General features: G+C 41.2%; 1 protein-coding gene across 2 annotated transcripts; it reads left to right on the plus strand.

Moving 5' to 3' along the window:
* The first annotated feature begins 1,778 nt into the window (after positions 1–1,778).
* On the plus strand, positions 1,779–25,651 carry LOC129831931 (somatostatin receptor type 5-like). Of its 2 annotated transcripts, none has more exons than XM_055895567.1 (4): positions 1,779–2,221; positions 14,896–15,652; positions 16,191–16,644; positions 22,929–25,651. In XM_055895567.1, the coding sequence occupies exons 2-4, from the start codon at positions 14,900–14,902 to the stop codon at positions 22,940–22,942; spliced, it is 1,221 nt and encodes a 406-aa protein (XP_055751542.1). In that variant the 5' UTR covers positions 1,779–2,221; positions 14,896–14,899; the 3' UTR covers positions 22,943–25,651. The 2 variants fall into 2 exon arrangements, with proteins under 2 accessions (XP_055751542.1, XP_055751536.1); XM_055895561.1 differs by having other exon boundaries at positions 16,191–16,640.
* The last annotated feature ends 712 nt before the right edge of the window (positions 25,652–26,363 follow it).

A 26,363-nucleotide genomic window follows, 5' to 3' on the forward strand; every position in this document is an offset into this window, starting at 1 on the left:
ATGTTTGTCTTGACAATGAGCAATGGGGTTGGGACCAGGCTAATGCCCACATTCCACCCTGACAATGATCTCTACTTCGGCCACAAGGGTGTGATATAGGGCCATAATCAATCATCTAATGGAGGGTATAAGTCAGTGTTTCCCAATCCCGGTCGTGTGACCCTATGGGGTGGATATTTTAGCTTTTGCCCTAGGACTAACACATTTTATTAACTTGATTCAACTCATCATCAAGCCTTTGATTATTTCAATCAGGTGTGTTGGTGATAGGGAAAAAATTATAATTTTGGGTTCCCAGGAAAAGGAATTGTAATTTGGGAAACAATTATGTATTTAAAATAAAAATCTAACAACACAAGTCAGTTAAGAACAAATTCTTATTTAGAATGACAGCTTAGGAACAGTGAGCTAACTGCCTCATTCAGGGGTAGAATAACAGATTTATCCCTTGTTAGCTAGGGGATTCGATGTAGCAACCTTCCGCTTACTAGTCCAACGCTCTAACCACTAGGCTACCTACCGCCCCGTGTATGTGCTTAAAGGGGATTCAAACATGTTTGGCTTGACAAGCACACAAACATAACTGGGACCAGGCTAATAAAAAGGACTGGAATACATGTCCATGCAATATTGTATGTCTCAAACAAGATGAAAAGACCCCATGATGGTAGAGGAATACATTTTCTATGATCTTAGTTCATTAGTGTCTGACACCCAAACCATACAACCATTCATCTGTCAACATAAAAAAACATGAAAGCATTCCAAGTCAGAAATCACAGCTGTGGGTTTATCCTATGGGGAGAGAGTCTCAAATATTGAACTCTATATAGCCAATATAGTGATATAAACATCTTCCCTCTCAAATTAATGTCTTGAACCATACATCAATCCAAGTGTAGAATCATTTTTTAAAAATAGAATCCTGGATATTCCTAGCCTAATTAAAAAACATCCTTTTTTAACAAAAGATAAAAAAAAAAAAAAGGTAAGACTGATATTTGGAAAGGTGTAAATATAGTTGATAATGCTGAAAACAGCTGCTGTGCAAAGATTTCATCAGTCAGCTTGGTCTCATAGAATAGACGTAACATAGTAAACGAAAATCCGGGTAACTCAAGTTACATTTGGTATGGTGACATATATAACGCGAATGTCTAGCGCCCTAAAGGTTGCGTGTTCGAATCTCATCATGCACTTTAGGTAATTAGCAACTTACTAATGAACTACTTGCTACTTTGCAACTACTTAGCATGTTAGCTAACCTTTCCTCTAAACATAACACTTTAACCTAATGCCTAACCCTAACCTTAACCTCAACCCTAACCTTAACCCTAACCTTAACCCTAACCTTAACCACCTAGCTAACGTTAGCAACAACAAATTGGAATCCGTAACATATCATACGCATTGCAAATTCACAACATATTGTACGAATTGCAATTCTTAACATATCATACGAATTGTAATTCATAACATATCATACACAATTGATGATAGATATCCACACATGTATAAATACCAGACCAAATGTAACATATCATACTAATTTGAACATCCACGACTGTCCTTTACTATGTTAAGTCTAACCCTGAGTCCAGGTTGCATCAGTCCTATTGCCTTAGCTTGTGCAACAGGTGAGTACTGTATGTATGGCTTTATGGTGGATCAGTAGCTATTGGTGAGAGACCTGCATAGAAGCATAGTGACGTGGTCACGTTATTGTGATATATAAATACCAGCGCAGCAGCCAGCCTCCCTCTCCAAAAGGACTAGCCGAAAAGCTCCAGATGAATTAACTGCATTCCCAGCTTCAAATGAGTTCTGCACCCTGCAGAGCTGGAGCTTGCTGTTTTACTTTGCTAACAGTAAACTACACATTCATCACAATCAAACAAGATATTTTGATTTGATAAGAAAATGTATCTAAGTTTACATAACAATAATGATTAAATTGTGGGCGTTTTGAGATCAGCAAAGATGCAAAAACGGATTATTGAGTGTGTGCTGCTCCCGCTTGGATTTGAGACGAGGACTTGATCGTTGCCTTGATCGTTGTGTAACATCGTCAATTTCTTCAAAACATTTCGTTGCTTTGATACAAGTCTTTAACAGCACCACGTCGATAAAGGCGCGCGTCGGAAGTGGAAAAGATATGGAAATGCGCACTGCGCGAATGGCTAAACTCGGACGTGCCATGGACAGTGTATGAAGCGCTCAGGTAAGTCTTTCAATAGAAATGAATAAAGCGAGCAAATATGTTGGTTTTTTCATGGGAATTATTAAAACAAGATTAAAGTTACATTGTTTAATATGTCCCTAAGCAATGAAGGATTGGTGTGCTTGGTGAAAGCAAGACTACTCTAACACTCTTACAGAGGAGCTGCTGCACACCTGGATGGCGCGTACCCAAACTGTGAACAGGACGTTAGTGCAGTCATTTTACACGCTACACCAGAGAGGGAAACAGATGCGTGGGTGGAAGCAGAATCAGTAGTACTACATCTCTTCTGCAAGGAATCTATTGATTTTGGGTCCAATGTGGGTATAGGACTATATGACGACCACCATATTTCTCATTACATCAAAAAATAAAGTTGAGTAAAAATTCTACAACCATCTGCAGTCAATTCATTAACCTCATTCATTAATCAACAGTTGAACAGTTGCTGGCTAGCTGCAGTGGTAGCCTGCCCATTTGGGCGTTAGGGGCAGAGCCCCACATGTGATTGGTCAAATTGTAAAAAAAAAAAATATATAAAAATATATATATATACAAATAAATATATTATATAATTCATGATTATGTTTTAAATGTTTCATAAAAGTGATAAACCCAGATTTTTTCTGTGTAAGTCAACACAACATGTCGCCTGATAAACAGCATGGGGGAAACAATACAATTGACCAGCCACAGTCATGCTTTTTTTGCCCTACCAGATCTGCGATGAGAAGGTTCTAGCTAGTGTATGGTGCGAGAGACTCATTGGGAGGTAGACTAGAGCAGACCCAGAAGTTCTGACTGAGTGAACATTTCAGCGCTCCAGGGTGGTCCATTTACAGGTGGAAAAACAGGTGGAAAAACAATCGAAGCAATGTTCGCACGGCCTACGCGCCCACGGAGCTGCTGCTGCTGGCAGAGTCAATGAGGAGCAGAGTAGTAAGTAACTGCACCACTTGTTTTGAACAATAAACAATTTTTTAAACAGGAAAATGTACACACAATTAAAAAATTGTTTATTGTTCAAAACAAGTGGTGCAGTTACTTACTACTCTGCCCTCATTGACTCTGCCAGCAGCAGCAGCTCCGTGGGCGCATAGGCCGTGCGAACATTGCTTGGATTGTTTTTCCACCTATTTGATATGAGGGAGAACTGCCCCAATGAAATCACTGAATTTTATAGCATACATTTTTACAGCACTAAGTAAATGGACCACCCTGGAGCGCTGAAATGTTCACTCAGTCAGAACTTCTGGGTCTGCTCTAGTCTACCTCCCAATGAGTCTCTCGCACCATACACTAGCTAGAACCTTCTCATCGCAGATCTGGTAGGGCAAAAAAAGCATGACTGTGGCTGGTCAATTGTATTGTTTCCCCCATGGTGTTTATCAGGCGACATGTTGTGTTGACTTACACAGCAAAAATCTGGGTTTATCACAAAGCATGATCAAATTAATTAGCTACCTGTAGTAACTTTGAGAAACATTGTGAAATAGTTTGGTAGTATCATGACACAAGGCGAGACCCAGATGCAGACACAAGAGGCAGATTGTTGGAGTCTTACAATGTTTATAAATCCAAAAGGAGTATGCAAGAGAATGATCATGGACTGGCAAAAGGTCAAAACCAGATCAGAGTCCAGGAGGTACAGAGTGGCAGGCAGGCTCGTGGTCAAGGCAGGTGGTTACAAAGTCCAGAAACATGCAAGGGTCAAAACCAGGAGGACTAGCAAAAGGAGAAATGCAAAAAGCAGGAGAACGGGAAAACCGCTGGTTGACTTGGAAACATACAAGACGAACTGGCACAGAGAGACAGGAAACACAGGGATAAATACACTGGGGAAAATCAGCGGCACCTGGAGGGGGTGGAGACAATCACAAGGACAGGTGAAACAGATCAGGGCGTGACAGGTAGATTTTTGGGTCAAATGAACCCTTTATCTACCTTTGATAAGCAGATAGCTAGCTAGTTAGCTCCCATGCCAATTTCAAGTCTTTCTAAACTAATATCTGACTAACTCAGATAAGAAAGTTAGAAAGTTAACTTGCTCGCACATCATGCTTTGTGACATTATGTTAGCCATCCCTAGTTAGACAATGTGTTTTCACTTATAGTATCTGCATGCTTGTTGCATTCTCCCTGGGGCACTTGTTCATTTGTGAGCTGGCTGCTCATTCTAAATAGACCCACACCCCTGGGTTTCAACCAATCACAGCCGCCACTGGCTGACTGTCTGTACTTTGCAGGCCAGAACAAATGCACATCAATTGATTTTGTTGACAAAACATACCTGGTTCTCCGAGGACGGTTGCTACAGCATCCCATGCTTTTTCTTTGGACAAAGCGTCCTTGTATTTGGGGTTGCTGGGGTCGTACAGCAAAGAGTGCTTCTCAACTTCGATGATCAAACGGGTGTCAACCATTTTGCCAACTTTGTCCTGTCCTGTCAAATCAGAATAACTTCCAAGGAGGGTTAGGGGAGGGGTCTACTCTACAGCATCATCTGCCTCAAAAGATAATACAAGGTAGACCATCAGCTCTGCAACTGCCTTTCTGTTCATCAGCTGGTTTGAATGTTTAAATGTTTCTAAAAGTATTGCTACTATACATATAACAACCTACCTCCAGTTATGAACTAGGAAGACTACAATCAATCAATCAAATGTATTTATAAAGCCCTTCTTACATCAGTGCTGTACAGAAACCCAGACTAAAACCCCAAACAGCAAGCAATGCAGGTGTAGAAGCACCTAAAACTTCAGTTTAGTTTATATGGGATTTTCATACAGGTAGCCTTCTACTATTGTATTGATGTAGCCTACTACTATTATTCATGTTTCTATTACATTTTCACTATGAAGCTGAGTGAATATGTTTTTAAGTGTCAAAAAAAGATTTAGGCACTTTGTATGGTGTTTACGCATGTGGATCTGAGAAAAATAGACTCCAGACCTAATGTTAGGTTGCTGCTACAGCAGCTGCACAACACCTATGATTTATGCACGTGCTGATATAGCAAGTAACATTGACTACAGAATGACTCTTATCAACTCAGTATCAAGCAAGTCTCACAGAAATCCATGCGTGGCATAGCTAGGCCGTTACATACTCTTATTATTATTAGTGTGCTTGCTGAAGGCAAGACCACTCTAGATCTCTTACATAATAATGTGAATAATATTTTGGGCGGCATAAATTAACGTGGGCTTGAATGAGAACAATTGTAATACATTGGTAGCTATTCAACAGTGTCCTGCTCCTCAGCCAATTAAACCACATGACCAACTTTAAAATGTTCAGGCTATACTAACTACAAAATTCTCTAAAACCTTTCTAAACTATATAAATAAATGTATTTGCATACATTTGCATAACACTTAATGGATTCAATGCCAGCCATAAGAACAAAGTGGTGCACATTTTAAAAGCTACCACTCTTTAACCATTTCAGCTACAAACATTAAAGCAACTTTAACATTTTCAAAACTTAAAAAAATTATAACTATTGACATTTGCATAAATTCCCAAAACATTACCCATCTAAAATAGCAGTAACTCTTGAACCGTTCAAGCTAGAAACACCAAACCAACTTTTACATATTCAGGCTATCAATCAATACATCAATAAATCAATTAATCAATCAATCAATCAATCTTTCAATCTACCTACTTTTTCAACTATAACCGGTCACTACCTTTACTACTGCAGTCACTAGCACTACCATAAATACTTCAAGACAAGCTAGCAAGCACACACATATTCTTTAGGAAATGTACTTTTCTAGTATGTCTGTGTTATTCTTTTCACATGGCTGAACCAACTTTATATGTATTATACAATTGTAAAATGTGAACAATTCAAAGCATGAACATTTTTGGCCTGCAGGCTTTTGCATTGATATGCAGCATTGCCTGTGTGTAGTTTTTTTTATTAGTTCAATGACTGACTGTGAAACTATCTGACTTGACGTTAGGTATTTGCTCAGCGTCACCCATCATAGCGTTTTACTGTGACAGAAGTCACCCGGAGATGAGCTGATTTACTGCCAGGACATGCATGTCCTTAAAGATAAGAACGTTCCATTGTGGTTAGCTAAACATGTCATAAGATAGTTGACAAGGACATCATCCAGAGTTTCAAATGAACAGATATGCCACTTTTCCAGTTCGCTCTTGTTGCAGGGCGCGTTGACAGGAATTAGAATTTGACTATAGAATACCATGCCTTTGTTATGTGTGACATGACAATTGGAGAGAAAGAAGATTACACAGGCAGCCACATTCTGATCTTTTGCCCAATTATTGTCAAAAGAGCTGATCTGATTGGTCAAAAGACCAATAAACAGCAAAATATCAGAATTGGGCTGCCTGTGTAAATGCAGCCAAAGAAGAGGTGTGGAAAGAATGTCACCATGCAGGTTTGCAGATAGTCGCCCCATTTCCATCCAACCATGTTTCTGTGTAAAAGGTAAGTGGATGTAGGAGGGCAACATGATGCTATTCTATTAATAGGCTATTTGCTCCAAAAATGCATTTTCATTGCCATGTGGATTTCCACAAGTGATCACATAACCTTTCACATGTGAAATCATGTGAAACCATGTGGTTTTGGAACACTTCACATGTGATGATATTTCACATTAACCTTCACATGTGAATTAAAATGTTCACATAATGCACTACAAGCTAAAATGTGTCATTAGGATGTCCCCGGAACATCCTGAAATAGCCAAAGTGTTTTAAACTTACAAATGTGATGTACATGATTACATTGTGTATGTATATTTATACTGTCATTGTTATTCAACATGTTCTCACCCGGGATTTGAACTCATAACTTCTTAGTCCCCGGTATTCTGATCCTCCTGCTATGCCACCTTGTCTGTGTGAATAACTGAGTTCATCTGTACACTGAGTTCACTTCCTACAATTTGGACTTCAACGTAAATCTCAGCATTGTATGAAGAAAAACGATTTGATTTATCATAGTGATTCAGGAGTAACATTTAAACATAATAACATTAGACAACTATACAAAAAAAATCTAGTTGCTGAAATAAGTAAATAGAATCAATGATGAGAGAATAGTCAGATTAACTGATAACTAAAATAGCAGTGCAGATGGCACTCTTTTGCTAAGTGCAGAGATGTTTTATAGGTACTGAAAGTGATGGGCCTACTGAGAATGTTACAGACTTTGTGGTGCTGCAGAAACATCAGCATACCCAGATGGGGTCATATTGAAAGGTCACTAGTACGTGATCATGCTAAATGTAATCCTATTGTCAATGATACAAGATTTGCACCCAATTTTAGCTGAGCAGCATACCACTTACCTTAAAACCTCCATTTCATTACTTCTCTTACAACAACAAAAAATCACATGAAGAGAATAAGATGTTTTCACTCATTTCTATTTTTTACATGTGAAAATTGAATTAGCATTTTCACATGTGAAAACTTAACTTTCACATGTGGAATTGCATTTTCACATGTGAAAAACTGTCACTTGAAAATCTAATTTGCACCTTAACGGGAAAAACTTTCAAAAGTTGTCACATAGTTTCATGGTATCACATGATGAAATTTTACATCCCCATGTTGTCACATTTATTTCACATGAGATCATGTTTTCATATGTGTGGTTTCATGTTCTTTTACATGTTGACACATGTAATCACATTAACTTCACATAAGATCACATATGAAATTCATATGGTTTTTCCTGTAAGGGAACTGCAGTCACTATCACTACTATAACTTATTTCAAAACTATAAATACTTTAAGACAGGCTATCAAGCACACAAATGTTCTTTAGGAAATGTACTTTTGTAGTTTGTCTATTTATTCCACTCACTCTAGCACTTAAACCGAGTACGCATTCAACACTTAAAATACCACTTGAATGGTCAAAACTTAACGCTACTCCTCTTGAACCGTTTAAGCTATCAAAAGCAAACAAATGTTGAGATATGCAGACTGAAACAATGTAATAATTGCGCACAGCTTTTTGACACTATTATACTTTTCGAACCATAAATATTTTAAATGTGCATTACAATGGTAAAATTAAGATGCTAGCATACATCCAAATGAGGAAAAAATGTATTACCCTTCAGAAATACTTGTAATAGGCCTTTGATTATTGATTTAAAAAAAAGAAAAAAGCAATGGCAGATTGCATCATCTGTGGATCTATTGAGGGGTTATGCAAATTGGAGTGGGTCTAGCGTTTCCGGGATGATGGAGTTGATATGTGCCATCACTAGCCTTTCAAAGCGGTAGTCATTTAGGCAGGTTACCTTCGCTTTTATGGGCACAGGGACTTTGGTGGTTTTGTCTGAAATGGCAAAATGTATCAACTTGACCAATCCACATTTTGTATTTTGCCCTCAAAAACATATATTTTTTAAAAGACCAAATGTTTTGTGGATCTTCTATGTAACTTTCTTTTAGTAATATGTTGTTCTCCTTTATGGTTTAACTTGGAGACATAACCCGGGTTTAAATTGGACCCCGGTCCACCAGGTTACACTCCAAATGAATGGCTCAGAAATAATACTTTTTAACACACTTTAATAATTATACTCAGATAGGCTAAGTTGCCTTTTTACAGAATGGCATTACAGAATTTGCACTTCCATATGTGGAAACATTGCCACTGCAACATGTTAACAACACCTTTTCACATGTGAGGAGAATAACACTATTTCACCATCACACGTGAAAGGGAGATTTTCACCTGCGGAGTTTTCATACATGTGAAAATGCAAATGTGATTTTTACGTGGTTGTTTTTTACTTGTCTTGGTGTGGGCTCAGGAGTGGAGCAGCGGTCTAATGCACTGCATTTCAGTGCTATAGGTGGCATTACAGACCCTGGTTCGATTCCAGGCTGTATCAGAGCTGGCTGTGATTGGGAGTCCGGTAGGACGGCACACAATTTGATTTTCAAATGTTAAACTGCATATACAAATGTTGAAGTGAAACAGCTAATTTCACATGTGCAACTGCAACTCACATGAAAAGTTGGTGTTAACATGTGAACTCCACATTTTATACATGTGAAAATATGGTTTCACGGGAAATTTAAGCTCAACATTTGAAAATGCGATTTTCACATTTTTCAACTGCAAATTTTACGTCCTTTTTTGTAAGGGTAGTATGCAACAGCAAAATCAAAGAATCCCGGTTGAATAGTTGAACTATTCAATTGTTCAGCCTATAATATATTCCTCTCGAAGGCGTATTCAAATTGCGAGTGCTGCACAGGGAGAGAAATATGTATGCCCTGTCACTCACTGTACAACATTCTTAATGCAGTCGCAGGAAACACACCTTTGAAAGCAGTTTTGATGGTCACTGTTCAAAGAGGAGGATCACTTGTCTTTCTAGTGTTAATACAGATGTAGGATCTTCATTTCACCTGTATTGTCACAGCAAAATAATCCTGCAGCAACAGGATTTGAACATTTAGTCCATTGGCTGCGTGCCAATGGAATGTTCTTTTTTGGGGGGGGGGGGGGGTGGCGACATTCAAGTCATTAATGTGTTGCTAACTAGCAACAAGATAGCCTAATGTTATACTTTAGAGTTTGTGATTTAGCTAATGATTAGCCAAATGGGGTAAATGCAGATGGGTAACCCTCAGCCTATTTATTTATTGACACTATGCTGCATCATATGGGCTACATCAGGTGATAATGATAACCCCTGCCTAATAGTATTGTCCAATATGTTATTGGGCTCATTTCTGGAGGGGGAAAGTATATTTTAAATGTCCGCATCATTTTATTTTCATTCATTTTGTAGTAGACTGCCCATTTAAAAAGTTACCAGAACTGACTTTCTCACAGTTACCGACTTTCTCCCCAAAAAGTGTAGGTCCCCCATGACCTGTAGTATGAAGTGCTGCTGTCAGTATTGTTGTCAGGAGGTTTAGGTAAATCCCAGTTTGACCGTACTTCTTTAACGTCAAATGAATGGACGTAATGGCAGTATTCCGACCTCATAAACCACCACTTTTTTGTTGTTGTTGAAATATATACATTTGAGTTATTTTGATGTTGGAAGGTAAACAATCTCTCTAACTTGTCTATCATATATGAATGTGGTTCTATGACTCAGTTTGGCAACCCTTTAATTAAGCCCAATGTTGCATTTTTGCAGCACTTACAAATCTAACTCTAGCTCTGGCTCAGAATGTTTGTTTCTGAAATGTATTTTTATTTTTATTTTACATAATCACTACATCTTAGAGAAGATAGGAAAAAATATTTCATGTCATGTACTTGCATGGATGGCTTACAACATATGCTTGTTTGGTGGACTAGTGTAGTCTTAGACGAGTGGACAGGTTTCTGATGTTTCAGAGTCTACTGATGCCACAATAATCATACAGACACACAACACACACTGCTCAGAGATACATCTGGGTCTAAGGAGATGCACTAGGTAGTGTTTGTCATGATGTTTTAGTTTAGGACCTGTACACAATGACATTTTCTGGAAGCATTGCATTTGTGAAACCATGGTTCTTACAGGGTTAAGCTTTGAACTTCAAACCAATGTTGAAATGTGCAGACTGACTCAACTTAGTCAGTGCATACGGCTTGTTGATACTATTTATACTTTTTGGATTCATAACCATTTAACATTTGCATAAATTAACATGGGTTTGAATGGGAAGCATAAGAATACAGTGGTAGCTATTCAAAACGGTCCTGCTCCTTGGCTACAAGACCAACTTTAAGATGCTGAAGCTGTCCTAACTTCAAGTTCTCTAAAACCTTTAGAAACTATAATGACATAATATAGACTATAATGACAAAACATTAGGAAAACACGCCCTTTCCATGACATAGACTGACCAGCTGAATCGAGGTGACAGCTATGATCGTTTATTGATGTCACTTGTTAAATCCACTTCAATCAGTGTAGATGAAGTGGAGGAGACAGGTTTAAGAAGGATTTTTAAGCCTTGAGTCAATTGAGACGTGGATTGTGTATGTGTACCATTCAGCGGGTGAATGGGCAAGACAAAAGATTGAAGTGCCTTTGCACGGGGTATGGTAGTAGGTGCCAGGAGCACCGGTTTGTGTCAAGAACTGTAACGCTGCTGGGTATTTCATGCTCAACATTTTCCCGTGTGTATCCAAGAATGGTCCACCACCCAAAGGACATCAAGCCAACCCCAAGCCAACCCCATTATACAGAGTGGCTACGCTAAAGATACTGAGATTTTTGCGCATGTGCAGGATCGAGTCCTTTCAGCTGTTGCCTTAGTGCTCACTCATTTTGTGACTCTGCTTCCGCTTGTTCAAACAAAATTAGTTCATTGTCTGTTGTAACAGTAATCAAAGCAAACATGAGAACGACACAACAGGCAGTCTAGCAATTTCATGTTCTTTTTTCAGGAGGGGAGTTGGCCTACATGCAGCTATTTAGGCAAGCTAGATGTACACAGCATATCAAAAAGCAAGCCACAGACAGGCAGTAAGTAGCGATTCGATGTGCAAGCATTGGCTATAGGGAGACAGAGTTCTTTTTTTAGCAGCTGGCTATATGGCAGCATAACAATAAAGATGACATCATCACAAAAAACGCTGTTCGTTTTCCCCAATGCAATGTGTAGACTTGCTTGTGCAATGGCAATATCCGTTACAACAGACAGATAGCCTTCATATATATATATATTTTGTCCACTCAGTATATATATACAAAACATTAGGAACACCTGCTCTTTCCACGACATAGACTGACCAGGTGAATCGAGGTGAAGACTATGATCCTTTATTGATGTCACTTGTTACTTCCACTTCAATCAGTATAGATGAAGGGAAGGAGACAGGTTAATCAAGAATAGTCCACCACCCAAAGGACATCCAGCCAACTTTTTTATTTTTTTTATTTCACCTTTATTTAACCAGGTAGGCTAGTTTAGAACAAGTTCTCATTTACAACTGTGACCTGGCCAAGATAAAGCAAAGCAGTGCGACACAAACAATAACACAGAGTTACATGTGGAATAAACAAACATACAGTCAATAATACAATAGAGAAAAAGTCTATATATATTGTGTGCAAATGAGGTAAGATAAGGGAGGTGGGCAATAAATAGGCCATAGTGGCGAAATAATTACAATTTAGCAATTAAACACTGGAGTGATAGATGTGCAAATGTTGAATGTGCAAGTAGAGATACTGGGGTGCAAAGGAGCAAAAAAAATAAAACAAATAACAGTATGGGGATGACGTAGTTGGATGGGCTAGTTACAGATGGGCTATGTACAGGTGCAGTGATCTGATCAGCTCTTACAGCTGGTGCTTAAAGTTAGTGAGGGAGATATGGGTCTCCAGCTTCAGTGATTTTTGCAATTCGTTCCAGTCATTGGCAGCAGAGAACTGGAAGGAAAGGCGGCCGAAGGAGGAATTGGCTTTGGGGGTGACCACTGAAATATACCTGCTGGAGCGCGTGCTACGGGTGGGTGCTGCTATGGTGACCAGTGAGCTGAGATAAGGCGGGGCTTTCCTTAGCAGAGACTTGTAGATGACGTGGAGCCAGTGGATTTGGCGACTAATATGAGGCGAGGGCCAGCCAACGAGAGCATACAGGTCGCAGTGGTGGGTAGTATATGGGGCCTTGGTGACAAAACGGATGGTACTGTGATAGACTGCATCCAAATGCTGAGTAGAGTGTTGGAGGCTATTTTGTAAATGACATCGCCGAAGTCAAGGATCGGCAGGATAGTCAGTTTTACGATGGTATGTTTGGCATCATGAGTGAAGGATGCTTTGTTGCAAAATAGGAAGCCGATTCTAGATTTAATTTTGGATTGGAGATGCTTAATGTGAGTCTGGAAGGAGAGTTTACAGTCTAACCAGACACCTAGGTATTAATATCAAAATATTACAAAGCAGTGACCCAGCCACTTGTTTTGGTAAACAGCTGAGGGGTGGGACTTGAGTAAAATAACCACTCACAAATTCATAGACAAAGCTATGGATGCAAGGACCTACCATCCATGAGATTGAAATGATAGTTTTACCATGTTTTAAAGCTATAGTGGTTGTTTACATTGACTTTGTTTACAAACATTGGAGTAAAACAAGCTTATATTTTGGCTTCTGATGGGTTCCTACAGTTGAACTAAGCTCACTAAGAGAACTAAGAGGCATTGATAAAGTATATTATTCAAGAGTCAACGGCTATATATCAATCATTTAACGGTCCAAAAATGGATGTAGTACCTGCGGGTTGCCTCTGTAAATGACACAAACATGAGTTATTAACAAAGTCATGTTATGTTTTCTGTATAAATTAGAATATTATATAACCAACTTTTGGGCACTGGAAAGTGCAATTTGTCATGAGTGAAAATAGAAACTGTCATGATTTTGCGCTAATAGAGTCAGACAATTATGTCCTTACAATAGTTTTGATTTAGATTGACAGAAATGTCTAACCGATTTATGCAACTTCGCCTCCATGCCACATGCAATTGTTTACAGTCACAACACTAGGCTGTTGAATGGACATCATTCCAATGTTTTGGACTGCGGTTCAATGAATCCCCACATCAGACCACTTATTGGCGCAACAGGTTTCAGGTGCTAGGGCTAGGGGTTTACTCAGAAACACTGACCCATCTTGAACAATAAAATGTCAACCCTTGACCTAGCCTTGACCGAGTCTTCAATCAGATACACCCAGTGTTGTCCAGGACTTGCACGCCACTGATAGACTAGCCAGCCTACTAAAATTGTGCTGATTGGAACCTGCTTGTCCATTTCTGTCTTAACCTAAAGTAGGGGCAACCTGCGATTGTTACATCCATTTTTGGACTTAGAATTCATAATATAAACCCATTGAAGAGTATAAGAGTTTAGTTCCACTGTCCAACCCCATCAGAACCCAAATATAACCATGTTTTACCCCTTTGTTTGTAAACAATGCAATTGTAAACAAACACTGTATAGCCTCAAAACATGGTTAAAAGTATAATTTGGATATCTTGGATGGTCAGTCCTTGCATCCATAGCTCTGTCTATGAACTTCAGAGTGGTTACATTTCTCCAGCCCCATCCTTTAGCTATTTACCAAATCAGTGGCAGGGTGACAACTTTGGTTACATTTCTCCAGCCCCATCCTTTAGCTATTTACCAAATCAGTGGCAGGGTGACAACTTTGGTTACATTTCTCCAGCCCCATCCTTCAGCTATTTACCAAGTCAGTGGCAGGGTGACTGCTTTGTAGTAAAGAGGCATGGGGAATACGTGGAAGAAGTGCATGGATGTATGCCTGCCTGAGGTAGTCCATGGAAATGTGCTGTTTTTCTGATGAAGGACACAGTGAACAGTGTCAATATGGGCCCCCTGCCCAGAGAATGTCCATGTGCTGTTGTGGGTGAACAAAGTGGAGTGGTGAAGCAGTATAGTGGAAAAGGTGAAATAACACACTCTTACATAACAAAAACATTGAAACATCACTCAACCCCTCATCCATAAGATGGTTTTCATAGACAAATGTCAGAATGACTAATGATGTTCAATTCTATTCTAATTTATTCTATATTCTTCATCTATTCTGTTCTTTTCAAATTGTCCATTACTTTAGGCTACTAGAATGTCTATTTTCCATCCTCAATAACTGACAGTTCTATTTTTATTTTCAGCCTTATGGGCCATTTCCTGATTCATCTCCCTGACCTCCAACCCCACCCCCACCTCCCCGCTATGAATCCCCAAGACTGCACCTCCATCCCTGGGGATTTCAACCTCTCCTCCTCCTCCAGGGGCTACTCCACAGTCACCAACCTCTTCATGAACGAGTCCGGCGAGAGCGCTCCCTTCCAGGACAGCAGCACCGTTATCACCGCAGTAATCTCTATGACTGTATTCATGGTGGGCCTCCTGGGAAACACGCTGGCCATCTACGTGGTCCTGCGCTATGCCAAGATGAAGACTGTCACCAACATGTACCTTCTGAACTTAGCTCTGGCAGATGAATTGTACATCTTAGGACTTCCCTTCCTGACCACCCAGAACGTGCTCTCTTATTGGCCGTTCGGGCAGTTTCTGTGCCGCGTGGTCATGACGGTAGACTCCATCAACCAGTTCACCAGCACTTTCTGCTTGACCGTGATGAGCATTGACCGCTACCTGGCTGTGGTGCACCCCATTCGGAGCGTCAAGTGGCGGCAGCCGAAGGTGGCTAAGGTCATCAACGGGCTGGTGTGGGTGGTGTCGTTCGTGGTGGTGCTGCCGGTCACCATCTACTCAGATGTTCAGGACCGCTTCAACTCGTGCAACATGAGCTGGCCTGATCCCCAGGAGCTGTGGTCAACGGTCTTCATCCTCTACACGGCCATCTTGGGCTTCTTCGGCCCCCTGCTGATCATCTGCCTCTGCTACCTGCTCATCATCATCAAGGTATAGTTGGGTTGTACTATAACCCACATCCTCTTTAGTCTTATGTTGTTCATTGTTTGTTCATTGTTTAAGGCCCCTTCCATTTGTTTGAGACCCCATTCCATTTGTTTGAGACCCCATTCCATTTGCTTGAGACCCCATTCCATTTGTTTGAGACCCCATTCCATTTGTTTGAGACCCCATTCCATTTGTTTGAGACCCCATTCCATTTGTTTGAGATCCCATTCCATTTGTTTGAGATCCCATTCCATTTGTTTGAGGCCCCATTCCATTTGTTTGAGGCCCCATTCCATTTGTTTGAGGCCCCATTCCATTTGAGTCCTTAATCCCTTCTTCTCACTGTCCCAAACTGAATTCTAATGGTTCTTAGGTTTGTTTCTATTTCCAAACCCAATGGACCAGTGCCTTAGACCCTGGCCTGGGCCTAAAACCTCTCCAAACAACTATAAAACCTCTCAATATAGTGATCGTCAAAGGTGTCCATGTCCAAAGGTATTCCTTCACAAAGTCACAGACCAAAACCTCCCATTCATTACAGGTGAAGTCTGCCGGGGCCAGGGCGGGCCTGACCAGGCGGCGCCGCTCCGAACGCAAAGTCACTCGCATGGTAGTCATCATCGTGGTGGTCTTCGTCATCTGCTGGCTGCCCTTCTTCACCACCAACATAGTCAACCTCGTCTTCATCATACCAGAGAACAGTGTCACCGCCGGCGTCTACTTCTTCCTGGTCATCATGACCTACGTCAACTCCTGTGCCAACCCGCTCCTCTACGGCTTCCTGTCTGACAACTTCAAGCAGAGCTTCAGGAAGGTCCTGTGTCTCCACAAGGCGAACGGGGTTGGGGTGGGGGACGGAGGAGACATGGGGAGCGGAGGGGGACGTCCCATATCCCCTAGGCTGGAGAGGGTGGAGACGACGCAGCAGCATGACCCGCTCTTCACCCCCCGGATCATGGACTTCAACAATGGACACATGCAGAACAACCAAGTAGGTAAATGTATAGAAATAAAACGACTAGAACGGACATTCGTTCTGTGATGGGTGGACTACTAATTCTATGGGTCAATATTCTACCCAAGAACTGTGAATGGCTGTCAGGTATCAATTATTTTGGTCAGTCTGCCAAAGATAATCTTGAAGGCTGTCATTTTCATTCATTGGTAGTCAACTGCAGCATACAATATAACTAGATTCACAGCCAATTTATATGTCATTTATATTTATCTAAATTATAGTACTTGATCGTTTTTTCACCTGCAGAGCATCTTAAGAAGTAGAATAGATTAATAAGCACTTACTACACAGGGCGTTTACCCTTCTCCTTGGCCCACAACTGCTTTACAGCATAGAGGGTGAGAGGAGCTGAAAAATTACTCTGGAAGCCTAACATAGTAAATCCTCCTGATCAGAAGCTTTGACGCTGAGGGGATCCAGTGTACTGTGTGCTGATAGTTAGTTACATCCACTAGTACTGTAAATGGGTACCACTGATTTCTCCTCTACGGTTGATGCCTCCAGCATATTTCATTTTTTTAAAGTTCTGAGTGCTATGCATTTCACTAGTATTTTTGCATCACAACATTGAAGTGTAAGGGGCCTCCAGTTTTTTAGATAGACTGGGGCTTTATATTTGCCATCTGGCTCTTGTTTAAATAATAGAGAAATCAGACCTTCCTGTTGAGTGCCTGACAGACTACCATTTCTATAGGAGTAGTTAAAACAATCTAACAATGGCACTTTTAGTATTTAAAAAAGGCTTGATATACCTCTACCGGTATGCCATCAAGCCCTGGGGTTGTTCCAGACTGAAAGGATTTAATAGCATCAAAAAGTTCTTCCTCTGTAATTTGGCCTTCGCACTGATCTTTCTGTACATTTGTTAATTTTCTATTTTTATATTATTTGGAAAGAATTCCTTACTGTAATCTTCATTCAGTGGGAGAGGATGAGACGGAAAAGAGAACATCTGCCTAAAATAATTATCTTCCTCTTTTAAAATACCATTCGGAGAATCATAGATGACTCCGTCTTCAGTAACGAGTTTCTGCAAATAGTTTTTGTTAGTGTTCCTGTATTGGAGATTCCGGAAGAATTTTGTGCATTTTTCTCCATATTCCATCCAGTTTGCTTTATTTTTGTAATAGATTACATTAGATCATTCTTGAATAAGTTCCTCAAGTTCTTTTTGTTTTTCCTATAACTTATTTTGTATCTCTGTAGTATTGTTTTTATTGCTATCTACCTGTACAATTAGTTCATGGATTTCCCTTGTTAGTCTTGTCTCTTTAGCCAGAAACTGCTTTTCATTATTGATGAATATTGAATTTGATTTACCCCTGAAGGTACATTTAAAGGTATCCCAAACAATAAGGGGATTTGCTGAACCTATACTATACTGGAAAAATTCTGTTATAAATGATTTTGTCTTAGTTAAAAATACGTTGTCCTCCCGTAAACTTTGATTAAATTTCCAATATCCCCGTCCACGTGGAAAATCTATAAGAGTTATGTGAAGGCCAATTAGATGATGATCCGATCACATTCTGTTTCCTATTAAAACTTTTTTGCAAGAGAGAAAGAGACAAGAAACTAGTCAAGACGACTAGCTTGATTAAGTCTCCTCCATGTATATCTCACTAGGTCGGGGTTTTTTAGTCTCCAAATATCCTAACTAATAACTATATCCACGGTGATGATAGTTTGTAGAGTGATTACCTTTACGGTCCACTGGGATATTCAAAAGGATCCATCTTCCTTGCCAATCATTCCGGACTATTTGCACATTTAGATCTAAATTTCTGTTAATTCAAATCATCACACCTTTTGAGTTCCTTTGTCCATGACAGAAAAGTATTTCACCACCCCATTCCTTTTTCCACACACTCATCTAAGGATGTAGAGTGAGTTTCCTGTAAACAGTATATGTTAAATTCCTTTTCTTTTAGCCATGTAAAGACTGATCTTCTTTTTTAATCTGCTAAACCATTACAATTATATATATTTTATTTTATTTATTTCACCTTTATTTAACCAGGTAGGCTAGTTGAGAACAAGTTCTCATTTACAACTGTGACCTGGCCAAGATAAAGCAAAGCAGACAACAAACAACAACACAGAGTTACACATGGAATAAGCAAACATACAGTCAATTATACAATAGAAAAAGTCTATATACTGTCTGTGCAAATGAGGTAGGATAAGGGAGGTAAAGCAATAAGTAGGCCATAGTGGCGAAATAATTACAATATAGTAATTAAACACTGGAGTGGTAGATGTGCAGAAGATGAGTGTGCAAGTAGAGATACTGGGGTGCAAAGGAGAAAAATAAATAAAATATATAACAGTATGGGGATGACGTAGTTGGATGGGCTAGTTACAAATGGGCTATGTACAGGTGCAGTGATCTGTGAGCTGCTCTGACAGCTGGTGCTTAAAGTTAGTGAGGGAGATATGAGTCTCCAGCTTCAGTGATTTTTGCAGTTCGTTCCAGTCATTGGCAACAGAGAATTGGAAGGAAAGGCGGCCGAAGGAGGAATTGGCTTTGGGGTTGACCACTGAAATATACCTGCTGGAGCGCGTGCTACAGGTGGGTGCTGCTATGGTGACCAGTGAGCTGCGATAAGGCGGGGCTTTACCTAGCAGAGACTTGGACCTGGAGCCAGTGGGTTTGGCGACGAATATGAGGCGAGGGCCAGCCAATGAGAGCATACAGGTCGCAGTGGTGGGTAGTATATGGGGCCTTGGTGACAAAACGGATGGTACTGTGATAGACTGCGTCCAATTTGCTGAGTAGAGTGTTGGAGGCTATTTTGTAAATGACATCGCCGAAGTCAAGGATCGGTAGGATAGTTAGTTTTACGAGGGTATGTTTGGATCATGAGTGAAGGATGCTTTGTTGCGAAATAGGAAGCCAATTCTAGATTTAATTTTGGATTGGAGATGTTTAATATGAGTCTGGAAGGAGGGGTTACAGTCTAACCAGACACCTAGGGGTTTGTAGTTGTCCACATATCAGAACCGTCCAGAGTAGTGATGCTGGACGGGCGGGCAGGTGTTGGCAGCGATCGGTTGAAGAGCATGCATTTAGTTTTACTTACATTTAAGAGCAGTTGGAGGCAACGGACAGAGTGTTGTATGGCATTGAAGGTCGTCTGGAGGCTAGTTAGCACAGTGTCCAAAGAAGGGCCAGAAGTATACAGAATGGTGTCGTCTGCCTAGAGGTGGATCAGAGAATCACCAGCAGCAAGAGCGACATCATTGATGTATACAGAGAAAAGAGTCTGCCCGAGAATTGAACCCTGTGGCACCCCCATAGAGACTGCCAGAGGTCTGGACAACAGGCCCTCCGATTTGACACACTGAACTCTGTCTGAGAAGTAGTTGGTGAACCAGGCGAGGCAGTCATTTGAGAAACCAAGGATGTTGAGTCTGCCGATAAGAATACAGTGATTGACAGAGTCGAAATCCTTGGCCAGGTCGATGAAGACGGCTGCACAGTACTGTCTTTTATCGATGACGTTTATGATATCGTTTATTACCTTGAGCGTGGCTGAGGTGCACCCATGACCAGCTCGGGAATTGGATTGCACAGCGGAGAAGCTACGGTGGGATTCGAAATGGTCAGTGATCTGTTTTTTAACTTGTCTTTTGAAGACTTTAGAAAATCAGGGCCGGATGGATATACAGTAGGATAACAGTTTGGGTCTAGAGTGTCAACCACTTTGAAGAGGGGGATGACCGCGGGCAGCTTTCCAATCTTTAGGGATCTCGGACGATACGAAAGAGAGGTTGAAGAGACTGGGAATAGGGTTTGCAACAATGGCGGTGGATAATTTTAGAAAGAGAGGGTCCAGATTGTCTAGCCCAGCTGATTTGTACAGGTCCAGGTTTTGCAGCTCTTTCAGAACATCTGCTATCTGGATTTGGGTGAAGGAGAAGCTGGGGGGGCTCGGGACACCCTGAGGGGCAGACCACAAGCTGTCAGGATTGACAAGCCAATCTCCACCACACTGACTCTTAACACAAAGGCCCCCCAGGGGTGTATCCTGAGCCCTCTGCTGTAGGTATAATAACCAACAACGGCGAATGAGCCTATAGGAAGGAAGTAAGTGAACTGGCATTGTGATGCCAGGACAACAAACTTTCCTCAACATCAGCAAAACAAAGGAGTTGATTGTTGACTTCAGGAAGCAGAGGGAGGAACATGCCTCATCCACATCAATGGGACTACAGTAGAGTCATTCTCCTCGCTGTCCACATCACCAAGGACATGACATGGACCAACAACACCACCACAACACCGTCTCTACTTCCTAAGGCGGCTGAAGAAATTCCAAATAGTACTGCTGACCTGTTGCATCACGGCCTGGCACGGGAATTGCTCCATCCAGCTGTTGGTGAAGAAGGCCCAGTACATCACTGGGACCGTGTTCCCACCCATCCAGGACATCTACTCAAAACGTTGCCTGGGGGCAGGGGGCAGCATTATCAAGGATCCCACACACCCCAGGCACTCCTTTACCGTCAGGCAGATGGTATCGGAGTATGAGGTCTGATAGCAACAGACTCAGAGACAGTTTCTATCTACAAGCCATCAGACTGCTGAACAACTGGTCTGACCACCTCCACTGACTCTGCACACCTTAGCACCACTCACTTACTCACTCACACAGCCTCACAGATATGCAGTCATCCACACACACACACACACACACACACACACACACACACACACACACACACACACACACACACACACACACACACACACACACACACACACACACACACACACACACACACACACACACACATTCATGCTACACACACACACACACACACACACACACACACACACACACACACACACATTCATGCTACACACACACACACACACACACACACACACACACACACACACACACACATACATGCTACACACACACACACACACACACAATCATGCTACACACACACACACACACACACACACATTCATGCTACACACACACACACACACACACACATTCATGCTACACACACACACACACACATTCATGCTACACACACACACACACACATTCATGCTACACACACACACAATCACACACATTCATGCTACACACACACACACAATCACACACATTCATGCTACACACACACACAATCACACACATTCATGCTACACACACACACACAATCACACACATTCATGCTACACACACACACACACACACACACACACACACACACACACACACACACACACACACACACACACACACACACACACACACACACACACACACACACACAATCACACACATTCATGCTACACACACACACACACACGTTCATGCTACACACACACACAATCACACACATTCATGCTACACACACACACACACACACACACACACACACACACACACACACACACACACACACACACACACACACACACACACACACACACACACACACACACACATACATTCATGCTACACACACACACACACACACACACACATTCATGCTACACACACATCACAACTGCTGCTACCAGACCTTATTATCATTGTCAAATATTGCACAATTTATACACTTGCCCACCAATCGCCCATTCCCCAAACACGTGTAAATATTGGACTATAAACTGTGCCTTTCTATATTATACTTATGCAAAAAGAAAAATGATATTCTACTGAGCCATTTACTTTATATTTTAATTCTAATCTTTTGTTATGTCTTTCTGTTGTTGCGTTGTCAAGAAGGAACCTGCAAGTAAGCATTTCGTTGGATGATGTAAACCATGTGCGTCCTGTACATAAGACTAATAAAACATAAAGCTTTACTTGTTTGTGCGTGTGTGAATAGATTCTTGGTGATCTCCATGGAGTGACTTGTCTCCATCTGAGAGCTGTGTCTTTGTCTAGTACTCCCTGTTAGTGTGAATGTGTTTCTTTGATGCCATAATGTGAGAATACACAATCATCAAAGCAGCTCTGTGTGACATATCAGACAGAAGATGCTCAGAGAGATGTCCTCTTTTCTATTATATCTTAAAAGAGATTTATCGTCTCTTTTACAGTTTGAAGATTAAAAACAAATCGTGACTGACGGGGGGGGGGGGGGGGGACAAGGGGGGACGGACGGGGGCGGAGGGGGATGGGGGGGTGTATGTCATGAGCTTTGTCCAGTCAAGCAGTCCATGATGGTGGTCGTTGCTGGTCGTTGTTTGTAATGTCTAAAATGTATCTCTTGCTGTCTTTGCAGTGTGTTCAAAATGAGACTTGTGGCAACATGACGACGGAGCTTCTGCCCTTAGAGAGCCCAGTGATTGATCAGTCTACTCTATGATGAGGCCTGATTGGTCAGTCTACGCTATGATGAGGCCTGATTGGTCAGTCTACGCTATGATGAGCCCTGATTGGTGAGTCTACGCTTTGATAAGCCCTGATTGGTTAGTCTGTGCTTTGATGAGCCAAGTCGCCTCCCTCTCCATCACGACAAACAATCCATCATCTGGAGCCTTCCCATTGTCAACCCATGTAGCTCTTGACCAATGACCTCTCTCGGACGATACAGGAAGAAGAGATACATGGGACTTCAAAGAACACTTCCTGTTCTGACACTACACTGAACGATTTCTGCCATGACACCTCTCCTGTTTGTCAGTATAAACCTCAGACATGTACAGCACATTGCACCACTGGAAGGGGCTGAGGGGAGGACGGCTCATAATAATGGCTGGAATAGAAACTATGTGTTCAATGTATTTTATACCATTCCACTGATTCCGCTCCAGCCATTACCACAAGCCCGTCCTCCTCAATGAAGGTGTCACCAACCGCCTGTGCATTGCACCAGCTTGGTGTCATGGAACCATCAAGTGCACTATCTTCATGTACTTTATAGAGTCCTTACATATACTATATGGAAAGACTATTTTTTAGACTGTGAATGGGCGAAAACTTGCCCTAGATTAAAATTCCCTAGAAAATGAACCAGAGTATTCCATTCACTTTATATGAACTGGGTCATTTGATTTGATCAGAAATGTTGTGAATTTAGATGGATTGTCGTCTTTGTGAGCTTGGAACCTTCTGTATGTATTCCATCACTATGTAGGTGTGGCCATGACGGGAATGTACTACACACACTGTCTATGACCCTTGTCCATTTGTCACTATGATCACCTGTAACAAGTCCCAATGGGTCATAATGCCCACCTATGGACTCATGGATGATTTCTGCTCTGGGCAAAGTTATTTCAAGCTGGGATGACCAGTGAAATGGTACTAGAGGAAACCTGCATTGTGGAAAACGAACACTGTCTCCGAACAGAGAGAATGATGATAACGATGATGTCAATCCAACAGATGAATCTGGCGTACAGTACTCACTGTATCTATGGCATAATGTTATAACTGAGGATCCTATTCATATTATTGATGAATTATTGTTATTTGTTGGGTATTATTATTATAAACTTGGGTAGTTGTTCCAAGTGTTTTGGTTATTTGAATGTGTTTATTTGAGATGAATGGATCCCCTTGACCTTTTATTGGCGGTTGAAGCACTGGTGCAACTTCCTTGTGCTCGGCCTTACCTGGGGTTGTGCTCGGCCTTACCTGGGGTCGTGTTCGGCCTTACCTGGGGTTGTGCTCGGCCTTACCTGGGGTTGTGCTCGGCCTTACCTGGAGTTGTGCTCGGCCTTACCTGGAGTTGTGCTCGGCCTTACCTGGGGTCGTGCTCGGCCTTACCTGGGGTCGTGTTCTTTAGGCACCACACGGAATCAAACTGACTGAAACAGGGAGGGACTACCTCCTAGACTAATGTCCAGTAAGATACACAGATTTTAATTTCCCGTTTTGAAATGTTTTCCCTTGCATGCCCTACTGAACAATCTGCGTACAACAGCATAGTCGTCGCTGTCTGATGAAAAGCACTAATCTCCAAAACAGATTTTTTTCAGGAAATGGAAGAAATTACCATATTGTTCCATTAATGAACACACAATTATGAAACTTCAGGAGCTATTTTGAATACATTTTCTTGGTCCTAGAGTCATTAAATGTTCAGAGTACATTGCTTTCAATAAATAAATACAAATGTAAATGGCAAGAATGGAGTTACAAGGTTTTCATCAGACAGCGTCGCAGTGATTCATCTGCTGTACACACATGCAGTATTTTATGGATTACCTTTAACTGTATTGATTTCAATGAGCACACAATCCACACTGACTGTCTTACAGTCATGTATGACACGTTCAAGATTTATACAGTAAGTTATTATCTGTGTATTCTACTCTGGTATTACACCGTGGTCAAGTAAATTTAAAAAAAGTTGCTGTTACTTATACTAATTATTTTAGATAATAGATAGCATTATTGCTAATGTGCACCATCTGGACATGTGTTCAAAATGTTTCATTTCAGTGTTATTGTTTTAATAAAATGACAAAAAGACAATTGGTTCGATCAATATGCATGTAGCCTGAGTACCAGTCTTTTTAGCTAACATTCCACTCCTTTGGAAAACGACAGGAGTGGCAAGGAGTGGAATGTAAAAGCTGAACAGATACTGCGACCAGGCTAATATGCATGCTCTTTGGATGGATGTCGCTCCCGCTGTCTCTGTCTCTCTCTGTCTTTCTTTCTTTCTCTCTATGTGCCCTTCTTTCATCTCCATGATCCCTCCCTCTCACCAACCGTCCTTGGTGCTTTCTCTTTCTCTTTCTCTTCCTCTTCACCCCTATCTCCAGTGTGTTTACAGGCAACGTGTCCCAGTGGCGTACTACTGCAGGTGTACGGGTGAAAACAACAAGCTCCCCATTAAACCGCTAGGCCCTAGGCTACACCTAACTGTTTGACTGGCATGTTTTCCACCCCTCAATGTCAGGGGAAAGGACAGAATGAGAGCAGCAGGGTATTGGAAGGTCTGTTCTCAAATCTTCCTCTGTACGTCAGCTAGTCATTACATGGACCGTTGAATAAAGCTCATGTGTGTTGACAAGCTTTGTTGTGTAGTCTTACTTCAAATCTGTTGGGAACAATGGCTATGTTTTGAGACTTATCTCAATGAGGTCAACGTTATAGCTTCAAGAAAAGGTCCACACACTGCCATAGCGCTTTTAACGTTCTCCAATTATACGAACAAATGGTGGATTTTAAAAGTGTAATACCTTTTAATAATACAATAATAATAAAAATGAATAAAGTTTTAATATACCAAGTAGGCAGCAGTTCCATCAATTTCTGCTTACAGGAGAGCAAGGGATTAGTTATAACTGCGGTATTGTCCGACACAGGCCCCGTGGGTCTTAAGAGGTCGCAGGTGTGGGGGGAATTGCTTTTTCCACCCATAAATGTTTATTCAATAGGAAATAAACAAACCTGCAATTACATTGGTGCTTGCGGTGGTGTCAAGCCCGGCTTGCCTCTAGTGATAAATCTGTAGCCTCCATACTCTGGCTTGAACAGTGATGAGACTATGAGGTCTCAGAGGAAGATGTAACGTTGTGGAGAAGAGGAGAGAGGAAGACCTAAGGCAAAAGCCAAATACTATTTTAGGGTTTTAATTGGTTTACAGATGTTGGTTTTATATTGACGCTTCTTGAAATAGGGTAACATTAGACTGCACTGTACGGCATTCTACAGCTAAGTCTTGGGATGAGTTGATGCATTTTGAAATACAATGCAATCA

The sequence above is a fragment of the Salvelinus fontinalis genome, chromosome 2 (assembly GCF_029448725.1).
Source record: "Salvelinus fontinalis isolate EN_2023a chromosome 2, ASM2944872v1, whole genome shotgun sequence".
In the NCBI taxonomy this organism is placed as follows: domain Eukaryota; kingdom Metazoa; phylum Chordata; class Actinopteri; order Salmoniformes; family Salmonidae; genus Salvelinus; species Salvelinus fontinalis.